Raw genomic sequence first — 12,244 nt, forward strand, 5'->3', positions numbered from 1 at the left:
ATAAAGATTCAGACTTTGGAACTGTTGTGGATATTTTGAGCGATGGTAAGCAGTGGAGAAAGGCTTACACAAGACTTTTGATGTCTTAATGCTGAAAATGTTTATTCAAAGCACTTGGCCAAGTGGAGAACCAAAAACAGTAAACACCAGAGTGTTTTGCTCCAATGCCGTCTCTTTCTGTTCTGCCTCTGAAGGTCCGAGTGCTAGTCTTTATCAGCCTACAATATGAAAAATTAGTCTGATTGGTTCACTAGTTTGTAATTTCAGCGGTTTTGGTTTGAGCGTCTGACTGTGTCATCCACCCATCTGTGTTGTTTAGGGAAGCCTTCTCTGACCTTGGTAACCATGGAAATGCTGAAATACCTTCTATCAGAGAGGTTTCTACCTTCCCCAAAACATCACAGACAGCTGAAATCTCAAGAAGAAGATATCTTAATCTCTGATTAAGAATTACAGTGTGACCTCAAAGCCAAGCTTGACCCAATGTAACCCAATTTGTAACCTCTAAAGATGGAAAATTCCATAACAGGAAGTACTGTAAGAGCTAAAATATTTTGTGACTTGCTGTTAAACTAAAAAAAAAAAGTTAAAGTTAAAAGTTATTTTTCAGGTGTTTCTCCAACCTCAACCAACAGGAGTCTTTTAACCTCAGTATGTAATGAAGCTATTATTGTATGGATCATTATAGGGCTCTGTGAGCTCTGATGTCACAGTGAAATGGCTGGCTGTAAGTACATAAGTTGATTAAAATATAATCATTTTGTGATGGTTTAAACATATGTTGGAGAATAACTTTATTAGCTTAATCATTGTATTGTATTTATATATTAATATTCATTTTAGTATCTGATTTATATTAATAAAATGATATGTAAAATATCTGTAAAAACGTACGTGACATTTTTTATGTAGAAAATGTCACATATCCTGTTTTGGGCAATTTACATAACCAAATACATAATGAATAAAGTAAACGTGTCAAGCTCCAATTGTGCAAAAAAGTGCATTATAAAACATTAATTGTGTAATTCAGTGGTATCCCGGCTAGACACATTAATTTCTTAGCATCCTTTTTTGAAAAACTATTAATATTCAGGCTTGCATGTATTTTTTAATGTATTTCTTTTTATTCCTCTGAAATTTGTATTCACAATGAACATGTTCGTGCAGAGTGTGTTTTGGTGTCGTGGACAAACTCATCAACTAGAAACATAATTGTGTACGCACCTGATTCGCTGCCACATCGCTGGCCTCCTCTCATTGGCTACTGTCAACCTGGACGTGCTCTGATTGGTCGAATTGTGAGAATAGGAAGTGTCGATCAGTAGTATCAAACCGTCTCTGGTAGTATTAGGGGGCTTAGCATGGGTAGCTAACTGGTATCTGCTTCATACAAATCAAAGAACAGAGCTTTTGCAGCTCGCCTTTAAACTCGGATGTTTTGAAGTATCAAGAGGCACCCGGCAGCCAAATTTTAGACCGAGCAGTTACGTGTATTGCAAATATTGCGCTGTTTAGCAACGTCTTTGTATGGCTATGTCACACTAACGTTAGTTTGTTAGCCAAACGTCATTTCAGCCAGTTAACTACTCTGCTAGCTTAGCTTTGCATTCTTTATTTAGCTTGTTTGACAGCTACAGTAGCCAAAATTTGCCAAGTGGTTATCTAAAGCGAATTACGTCCCTATTTAGTGAGCGTATGTGTGAGTTCATTTGTGCTACTTATCATCTGTGTGACTCAACTGTACCTGAATGTTTGCTGATAGAAACAGCAGCAGCTACAGCTAGCAGAGTGTTAGCTTGTCGACAACAACAACAATGGACTTAAAGGGACGTTTAAAGACGACAAGAACATTTTATTTTTTGTCCATTCTCCTCATAGTCTTCGTCACAAGAATATTAGCTGGTAAGTATAACAAAACAGTTTCGTTGCATTACTGCTAATAGCTGCGCTTCTGTTAGATGAAGCTGACGTACCATGAACTGTTGCAAGCAGCTGTTTATATTTAGCAGCTTTAGCAGCTTAAGACCATCTCAAGACAACAATAAACTGAACTGCTTTACATTGTTAATACTTTTTCAGATGAAGAGCAACACGGGAATGATGGACCAGAGCTAAAGGTACGTCATTAGCTATTTGATAAGTATCTTCAAACCTTGAACATGCATGACTTGTTTTGAAAGTTTGATATGTGATGGGGATTTGTGACAAAGTAGACCTCTATGCCCAGGGCTTTTGGTGTTATTGCATGGTTTGTTTTCTGTTAGCCAGTGTCATTTATGGCTTGAATCGCATACATTAGTTCACTGTCTTCCCCTGTGTGTTATCCCACAGTTGTGATAATGTACAGTGTGTTAATTGTCTACATGATATGTTGACACTGCAACAGACATGGGTTAATTAAACCTACTGAAGCTATTGGCTAAATCTATAATAATTATACTGTGTTAACCAGGAGCTTTGGTATATTTTTTAGGAGAAAGCACTTCATCCCAAATTTTGCACAGTTATTGTTGTTTCCTTCCTTGCATCTGTTTCTTCACAATTATCTTTTTTTGGTTTTTGTTTCTAGTCTTACCATGATCCAGACTCTGAAGAGGAGGATGTCCGTCTGGGGTCAGCAATTGTGGCAGGCGCTTCTGTGACCTCTGGTCATGAGGTCTCCCAGCCAGAAGAAGGGAAGCAGCCATCTGGGGAGGGATTGGAGGGAGAAGAGAAGGAGGACCTGCCGGAACAGCCTCCTCCGGTAGAGGAGAAACCTAAAGAGGGTAAGGGCAAATATTTAAGTTCAACATGACATTTTTTCAGATTGTGCAACCAGGAAAAAGAAAGTGGTGATAAAAACTGGGGACTTGGAAGACTGTCAACTTTAAATCAGGTTCTTGAAATCCTTAAGCATAGTGGATTTTAATGTTCTCAATGTAATCAAATGAGCTTTTTTCATCTGTTTTGATGTCCAAGTGCACTGCTTCTTTGGTTTGTTTTCTTGGCTTACTGTGTGTATGTGTCAACCTCAAAATGTCTGTGTGAGATAGAGATCATCAGCTGGCATACTTTCTGTCACTGGCAGCAGGTTGACTTTTCAGTGCAATGTTTTGTCTGCCCTATTAACGCCAGCTGACACGATCTGAGGCATCACACTGGAAAATGTGGTTCCAGCCACCTTAGCAATGGGAATTTAATTTTTTGCTGCATGTGAGATAAAATAAAATGCAGCTGTACTTACTTCTGCTTATACTTGTTGTGCTTCAGAAAATACAGTTGCATGTGATGGCCTGGTAGAACACCAGCTTTCTTGATTATGTAATGATTCTTTCGGTTGTTTTTGACATCTGTAAGGTTTCACAGAGCTGTGCTTAACAAGGGTTTGGTGAGCCACAGGACATCTAGGTATAACTGGGAAATTCAGTGGCACTGAAGGTTTAGGTTTGCAATTTTAAATATAACAGTTATGACAAGAAACAGCTTACTATTGTAAACCTTATTTAAATGTTTTAGTATTCAAAAAAAGATGGTGTTAGGAGTTGGTGTGGTAATCTTCCCTTGCATCTAGTCTAAACCTACATACTTTATGGGCACTTCCAGCAAATGTGTCAAGCTCACGTGCTCTGTGCTGTTGCATAGTCATGTTAGTGCTTTATTTACTGCCCTCCTCATTGTCTTCCCGTTTTCACCTTGTCTGAAACCATTAAATGAGGACTGAGAATGAGGACTGTCTTGTCTCATTCTGTGAACTTTCTTGACACACATTGACCTGTTTTCTGTTTCGCTGACTCTGAGCAAAGGCGCCTGTGGTTTCAGGGCATCGCCAGATTGGATAAACGGTTAAACCCCATGAGAAATTAAATGCGCCTTGCACCTGTGGCTCCTCTTGCTGTCAGTTACATCATTTTACTTGGGGATTGTTAGTTCATTTCCTGCAGGCTTCTTGTGTAATTTATTGAGACTCATCGAATTTTAACAGTTTCTGTATAAAATATAAAGCTGAAAATCCGTGAGGTGTTGTTTCATAGGAAAAAAGACAGACTGTAATCAACATGGTAACATAAGTTTTATGTTTTTATACTAAATGCATTATTTTATCTTATTGTTATGTTGTTGTTTTATCTATTAATTAATTAATTATTATTGAAACTAATATATTTTGTGATACAGTTCCTGTGGTGAACGGAGGTACAGCCCACGGAGAGTCCTGCATCTTCCCCTTCCTCTTCCAGGGGAGGGAGTATTCGGACTGCACCACTGATGGGCGGGGGGATGGACGACTGTGGTGTTCCACAACCTACGACTATGACCAGGAGAAAATGTGGGGTTTCTGCGAGAGTAAGTCTTCAACTCAATACCTTGACTTTCATTAAGGAATTTTTTTTTTCCCATCTGTATGTTCTTATTGGCTTCTCCCCTCTCTCCCTTAGCGGAGGAGCAGGCACAGCAGAGACTGCAGGCAGAGGAGGCTGAGGAGCAGTATCAGACCGTCTTGCGCATGCTCAATGCCACAACCAGGAAAACCCAGAAAAAAGAGTGAGTTTATTCCCTATGGTTTATTCCCTTGATTCTTCGTAATTTGCTTCTGAATCTCTCATATAACAACAATAATATCTTTATTGTTGTAAGAAGCATTTGGATTTGTAGATGATGTGATTGTGTTTTCCATGGAAGAAAAATATTAACTAAATTTTGATTTATTTTAGGTTTAATCTTAAGGTTTTTTTTTTATAAATTCTGTAGGGTTGTAGGGTAGGGTAGGTTATCTCCCAGACTTTATTATGAACTTAGAGTCTTGAAACAGAAACAAATTAGATTTTAGAAAAAGAAATCAAAGTGAAGATGAGACAGAATGATAGATTTAACCACACTGATGATGGCAGTTCGTTACTCTTTTTATTTCAACCATCAGGACTGCTGGAAGATCAGCAAACTCACACAATTTAAAACTCACCCAGAACCACCCAAGCCTTCTGTGTATGAACAGTCATTTAACCATGTAGCCTAAAGCTTCTTGTTTGCCCAGCAGACAATAGTATCTGATCTGATAGTAAATTTGGTTGAGCTCTATCTATTTTTATCTATGTGTGCTTTATTACTATGAGACTTTGCTCAGCACATCCTTGTTTGCTGTAGGTGTCACAACACTGTTTGTTGTGTGCACATTATTTTTATTATGCTTGTTTAAGTCTGACTTCACCTGTGCCACCTCTGCTTATCCATCCACTCTCAGATTATATGAGAAGCTAATGAAAGTAGCAGAGAAAGGCCATCAAAAAGCCATGGAGAAGGTGGCGTACGCCATGCTGTTTGGAGATTACATGAACCAGAACGTCACCAGAGCCAAAGAAATGTTTGAGAAGCTCGCCGTGGAGGGCTCACCCAAAGCTCAGATGGTACATCTCTCATTTAAGTGCAAATATGTCACTTGAGTAATGGATTAAATGCCATTTTGACCTAACACCTTATTGAAAATGCAGGTTACTTCTACGTAGACACTTGTGTAACTCTGCTTCACTTTTTTCCGCAGGCTCTTGGCTTTCTTTATGCTGCAGGGCTTGGAGTTAACTCCAGTCAAGCTAAGGTACTTTTTTATTCTGTGTGGCTGAAGCGTACAGTTTTTGATATAGCTCTTGTTCCTGGTGGAAGTTGAATGCACTTATTGTAAGTTGCTTTAGACAAAAATGTCAAATTGATGAAACTTAATGTCTGTCTCTTTTCTGAACAACTGTTCACATATTCTCTACATTCTCTGTTTTCAGGCCTTGGTTTACTATACCTTCGGTGCACTGGGTGGAAACTTGGTTGCACATATGATTCTGGTGAGTTGATTTGTCTGTCAGTGGAGCAATGATGCAGTTATATTATTTCTTAAGTAAAAAAAATATAATATTTTTCCTCTTATGGCTTTCTCAGGGATACAGATACTGGGGAGGTGTGGGTGTCCCCCAAAGCTGCGAGTCAGCACTAACGCACTATAGGCTTGTGGCAAATCAGGGTAAGAATTAACTGCAATTAATTAACTGTTGAATATAAGATTCAGAACTCTTGTTCAGATTCTTTTTTTGACACATAACCAGATCTAAAGTATTTCTCCTCTATCTGCTTCCTCTTCACTCTGCTCTCCATCACCACCTCCAGTGGCCAGTGATGTCTCCCTGACAGGAGGCTCAGCGGTGCAGAGGATCAGGCTGCTGGATGAAGTGGAGAACCCAGGATCCACCAGCGGCATGTTGGAGGAGGACCTGATCCAGTACTACCAGTTCCTAGCTGAGAAAGGAGATGTACAAGCTCAGGTAAATGGTTCAGTGTACAAGTTCAGGTAAATGGTTCAGTGTACAAGTTCAGGTAAATGGTTCAACAAACTTTCATCTTCTTACAGATCAGTCAGTCATTGAAGTAAACTAGATCTTTTGTTCCCTCATTAGGTGGGACTAGGTCAGCTTCACCTGCATGGAGGACGTGGAGTAGAACAGAATCACCAGGTAACTACATGTCAAAGATTATTTTTAAGTATTCCTGTGGTTGTTATTTGCACCAGTAAATAATTTCTGATGCTTCCTATCAAACAGAGGGCGTATGACTACTTCACCCAGGCTGCAAATGCAGGAAACACACATGCGATGGCTTTTCTCGGCAAGGTGGGTGGCGTGTCTTTCATGCCCTTTGTCTTTCCTTTTAAATGTGAGGAATAGTCTTTGTTTGATACTACCTGTCTTTAGTATTAATACTCAGTCCTTTTTGTTCTTTTTGTACTAACAAACTTGCTTTGCATTGTCACGTAACTGATAAAAATAAGTACTTGAGCATATTCAGAAAGGGTCTTTAAGAGTTGACTTTGTTTTTTTACTCAGCTATTTCACTTCTGTGTTTACAAACATGGTAAATATGTAGCCTTGGCTGTGTTGTGAGAAATCAGGCGAAGCTGTCAGTTAGTTGGAAAGCAGGGAGATGGTTGAAATTGAATCCAAAATAAATAAAGCCAATAATTTGGCTCTGTTGCTTTAACAGAGGGTGGTGCAGTGCATTTGTTTTTGAGGCTCTTCATCAAGTTTTTTTTCTTACTAAGAGCTGTGATTCCTTATGTCCCTCAGATGTACTCGGAAGGCAGCGAGTTTCTCCCTCAGAACAACGAGACAGCCCTGCAGTACTTCAAGAAGGCTTCTGACTTGGTAAGACTGTAGACTAATATTTTTATCTGTATGTCATCTCCCCTTCATTCATACAGTGTTTGTATTAGTGTTTGTCACTGCGATTAAAAGCAGTTTAAAAAACTGCACTCCGATTACCTTTTGGAGAGGAATATGTCTCTGTTACCTTATACACTGTTATCATTTGCTTTTTTTCATCCAGGGTAACCCAGTGGGACAGAGTGGCCTCGGCATGGCCTACCTATATGGAAGAGGCGTTACAGTGGTAAGGAACCTTTTAATGTGTTTATAATTCTTTTAAAAATCATGTCTAAGTTAAGATACACCCGCTCAGACCCATTTTATATTTCAGTTTATTCTTTCTTGCAACCAAGAAATAGAAATAAGTTGGAATAAAAACAAGGTGAAATATAAACCTCAGCTGAAGGGTTTGTGTATGACGCTCTCATTTTTATGAACGTCACTCATGCTGATAACAGAGCAGCTGTTTGAAAGTTGTGTGTTTGTGTCTTCAGAATTATGAGCTGGCACTGAAATACTTCCAGAAGGCAGCAGAACAGGGCTGGGTGGACGGACAGCTCCAGCTGGGCACCATGTATTACAGTGAGTGTTAAGGGCTTAGAGTGTGTGTGTGTGTGAGTGTGTGTATATCCATGTATGGTATGTTCTTATGACCACAGACACCACTTCTCTTATCTCATTGCCTCCAGTCATGGCTTATTCTTCCTGTTTGTTGTCTTTGTTTTTCTCACTTGCCTGAATCTTGTGTTCCCTTCCTGACATTTTCATTTCTGTTAAGTGGAAGTCTTTCTATTCTGTTTGATTGACTGTCTTTCTCTTTATCCCCCCTCTTTCTTGTTTCCCAGATGGCATCGGGGTGAAGCGTGATTACAAGCAGGCGCTTAAATTCTTCAACCTGGCCTCACAGGCGGGCCACATCCTGGCCTTCTACAACTTGGCCCAGATGCATGCCACTGGTACTGGGGTGATGCGCTCCTGCCACACTGCTGTGGAGGTGAGCCACCCTGCTGCTCCTTCCATTGCATCCTGTTAAAATCAAGAGAATTGAGAGAACTTGTCAGTTTTTATTCAGCAGTTACTCATACGTTAAAGCTCATGTGCTTGTACGTTATTGCCAGTCGGAGAGTGATATTTCCATGTCACAAAACTGTTAATGTAGTAATATTAGAAACTCCTTTTTATGGAAAAATCTACGCTGACAGAATTTTGTGTCACTGTGTAACAGGCCTTCTTTCAGTGTATGACAGTGTGTGCCTGTATCTTGTTCACAGCTCTTCAAGAACGTGTGTGAGCGCGGCCGGTGGTCAGAGCGTCTGATGACAGCTTACGGCAGCTTTAAGGAGGGAGAGACTGATGCAGCGCTGGTGCAGTACCTGCTGCTGGCTGAGCAGGGCTACGAGGTGGCTCAGAGCAACGTGGCCTTCATTCTGGACCAGAGTAAGAAAAACCATCATCTAGGAACTGTATGACATTCATTTTGAAGTCAGCGTTTCAGTGGATATGTGCCAGTATTTGCTGGTGATTAGAAGTCCTGCTTTGGAATACTAGATCCATGTTTGTGGGAATCCCATTAAAATAGTTAATTACAAACAAATAGTTTGGATGTCAGTAGAGTGAAACAGCATCTGGCTTTAAAGACATTAAGTTCAAGCCCATTAAACAGTTACACACTGTTAAACACATTATACCTTTGTAGCCTTATTACTCACATCTTTGGAGGAGATCTACCTGTATGAGTGCCAGTTTCCGTATTCTGTTGTATTACCAGCAAATGCTTAATGTAAATGTCCATGTCATTACTTTATTTGCCTTAAATCAAAGGGCAGTGAGCCCTTGCCATATTGATCAAACTGTTCTCTTCCTGTTTTCAATTTTAAAATTTATTTAGTGAACAAATGTTTGTGCGTATTATGTAAAATTACCAAAAATTATAATACATGACCTCTCCAAAAAGTAACATCTTATCTTCTCAATGTTTGTTTGTCTTTGTATGTTGTGTTACAACCAGAAGGGGCAAAGATCTTCAGTGAGAATGAGACGTACCCTCGTGCTCTGCTCCACTGGACAAGAGCTGCAGCTCAGGGTTCGTTCACGCACCCTCTGTCCCACATTTATAAGAGTGAATGATACACAGCATAAAGTTTATAAAACATTGAGTCATCAGGATTCCACATAAAGATTTATACACATTTAAGAACACCTGTTGATAACCAAATCCTGAGTGTAATGTAAAGCTTACACACTTTCCCAGGTTACACAGTGGCAAGGATAAAACTCGGGGACTACCACTTCTACGGCTACGGGACTGATGTGGACTATGAGACAGCTGTCATCCACTACAGACTGGCATCAGAGCAGCAACACAGTGCGCAGGCCATGTTCAACCTGGGTTACATGCATGAGAAAGGCCTGGGCATCAAACAGGTAGGCATTGAGTTTCACTGGTGACTATTAGACATCAGCTTACTCTCAACACTCACTCATACACATGCACTCAGATCAATAAAACAGTTTAGTTTAATGCTGCCAAAATCTCTGCTTTGAAGTTTAAAGTGAGAAGGACATGTGTGCCTGAATTGTTTCATGTGTTTTCTGCAGGACATCCATCTAGCAAAGCGTTTCTATGACATGGCTGCTGAAGCCAGTCCTGATGCCCAGGTCCCAGTGTTCCTGGCTCTGTGCAAGCTGGGCCTGGTTTACACTCTGCAGTACCTGCAGGATCTTAATGTGAGTACTTCCTTTTAAATTCTCTAGCTGGAGCTGTGACAATTTGGCTTCAAAACTGGAACTGAATTGTAAAATTTCAAGCTAATTAAAAGCTGTCTTATCTGAGGGAACTAATTTATTTTTACTCATTTTATTAATTAATTTCTGTGCTTCTTTGCCCATATTCTCTCCCCATTTGTGGCTTCTGTCAGCTGAAGGAGGTGATTTCTCAGGTGGACCTGGACCAGCTTCTGGGCCCAGAGTGGGACCTCTACCTCATGACAGTCATCGCCCTGCTGTTGGGCACAGTCATCGCCTACCGACAGCGCCAACACCAAATCATAGTGCCCCCTCGCCCGCCTGCCCCAGCCCCCGCGCCCCCTCCCAGACCACCTCAGGAACAGCCACAAGCCCAGGCCGAGCCCCAGGCTCAAGGAGAAACACAAGGCCAGGGCCCGGCCCAGGAGGAAGAGGAGCAGCAGTGAGAGGAAGCCCGATGAAGTGAGGGCCAAAAAAGACAGACAGAGGCTCTGCCAGCCTGCCCCATGGAGCAGCTAGTGCTAACGAGCTGAATACCTACTAGTTCAAGCACCACGCCCAATCTGCCTGCTCCCTTCCTCATGCTAAAAAAAAGATTAAGATGGTTACTGAACTGTTCAGTCTCACAAATCCCTTTCTCCATTACAATGTGCTGGTCCTGTGGTGAAGCAAGACTGTGGGGCTGTTTATGGACAATGCTACAGAAGAGTGTTGAGAGGATAACACAGACTGGGGGCTTGTTAGTCTGTGACTCAGGATACTGCCAGATGCACCAGTGTCCTCACTATGGAAATAGCCTTGTGGTTGCCAGATCAGAGGCATCTTGGACTTGACTAATCAGCGAGTCAATATAATGGAATCTGATATGTGCATTAGTTTCTTCTCACTGTCCCTTTTTTGAGAAAATACTCAGTTCAACTGCTTCAATCCTAATTTTGCGCAGTATTTAGAAAAAAAAAATCAAGCAAGAAAATGTGAATTAATTTTATTTGCAAGCCCCGCTGGTAAAGGAAGTCATGTTTTTGCATGTCTTTGCAGACTTTCATTTTAGGCACTTTTTTCTGGGATAATTATGAGTGAACAAATGTTTCATTCATTTTTGCATTCTTTAGTTATTTGTTCAGTAGACTTATTGTTAGGACAATAGAGGAGATTCTCAGAGAAAGACAGTTTTTGATCATTCAACATTAGTAACTGTGCTAAAATGTACTAAAGCTATGTTATGTCATCAGTATGAGAAGAAAAAGCCTGTTAAACTGTTAAATTTATAGGAAAGCTGAACCCAATGCTTCATGCTTTTTTGATAAATTATTTAATTTTAAGCACACCGGTTGATGTTTATGTTTTTTTAACATGGTAGAAACACCTAGAATGAATGAAAAGCTGCTAAAGTCGGTCAAAACTGAGCTGTCACCAAAATCCTTGATGCAGATCCTGTTTTTGCAAATTCATACAGAAACGTCTTTCACACTCCGGGCATAGTGAAAGCAGAGTTCACAGGCCTTTAAACATTCATTTTAAATTGCAAATGTCAGAAAAGCTGATGTGTACAGTTCAGTGAAAGGAGGCGGTGAACAGTTTTTGAAGGTGTACTCTACAATGGTGTGATATTTGTCCGTCAACAGGCTTTGATTTCATTCTAGCTGTTGATATTTTGGAAGGTGGCTCAATAGTTCCTCTAATCCCACATCCTCTTTTTTTAGTTTATTAAGCCTCTTGTTAGATGAATTTGGAGCAGCCTTAAAGATAGCAGCGCCTCAAACTCTGGATTGTTTCTACATTAGTGAAGTGGACAAGGTTACTTTGTGTGTTTGGTTACACAACTTCAGCTGTTGTGAGAATTTCCACCCCCTCACCAAAAGTCCAAGTCGGAGCCCTTGTGCTCTGCCTACACTGTTCAGCTCAGATGGACCTAAATCTGTGCCTGAAATGGGAAACAAATGACTCCACGGTTAGGCCGAACAGTATTTAACAAAACAAGATTAAAAACGTAACTTTGCCACATGCGATTTATCCTCATAAGTCCTTTTTTTTTCAGTTCCTCAAACATGTGCTTGTTGTTAAAAATATTAAGTTTATTGGGCAATACATCTGCATGAAGTGTACAAAGGTCAAAAAGGAAAAAATGTTATGTGCAGGATGATAAGAAATTATTCCAAACAGTCTAAATGACATTGATGCATTCACACATTGAAATCCACACAGTTCACCATTTCTCTAAAATGAAACACTGGTCAAGATTGTCTAGAAGACTGCATTTTTACCATCACAATTACGTTTATTACATAAAGTTTATAAAGAAATTAATAAATGATATATGGATATTTAATGGTTGTCAGTTT

General features: G+C 40.2%; 1 protein-coding gene across 2 annotated transcripts; it reads left to right on the plus strand.

Moving 5' to 3' along the window:
• The first annotated feature begins 1,315 nt into the window (after positions 1–1,315).
• On the plus strand, positions 1,316–12,231 carry sel1l (SEL1L adaptor subunit of ERAD E3 ubiquitin ligase). Of its 2 annotated transcripts, none has more exons than XM_044377209.1 (21): positions 1,316–1,905; positions 2,083–2,120; positions 2,573–2,768; positions 4,156–4,323; positions 4,416–4,521; positions 5,219–5,381; positions 5,516–5,569; positions 5,748–5,807; positions 5,902–5,983; positions 6,127–6,281; positions 6,414–6,470; positions 6,558–6,626; positions 7,080–7,157; positions 7,339–7,401; positions 7,652–7,739; positions 8,003–8,151; positions 8,429–8,594; positions 9,163–9,240; positions 9,409–9,581; positions 9,756–9,884; positions 10,076–12,231. In XM_044377209.1, the coding sequence occupies exons 1-21, from the start codon at positions 1,818–1,820 to the stop codon at positions 10,346–10,348; spliced, it is 2,433 nt and encodes an 810-aa protein (XP_044233144.1). In that variant the 5' UTR covers positions 1,316–1,817; the 3' UTR covers positions 10,349–12,231. The 2 variants fall into 2 exon arrangements, with proteins under 2 accessions (XP_044233144.1, XP_044233145.1); XM_044377210.1 differs by having other exon boundaries at positions 9,166–9,240.
• Positions 12,232–12,244: the final 13 nt, after the last annotated feature.

Source organism: Thunnus albacares, chromosome 16 (assembly GCF_914725855.1).
Source record: "Thunnus albacares chromosome 16, fThuAlb1.1, whole genome shotgun sequence".
NCBI classification, from domain to species: Eukaryota; Metazoa; Chordata; class Actinopteri; order Scombriformes; family Scombridae; genus Thunnus; species Thunnus albacares.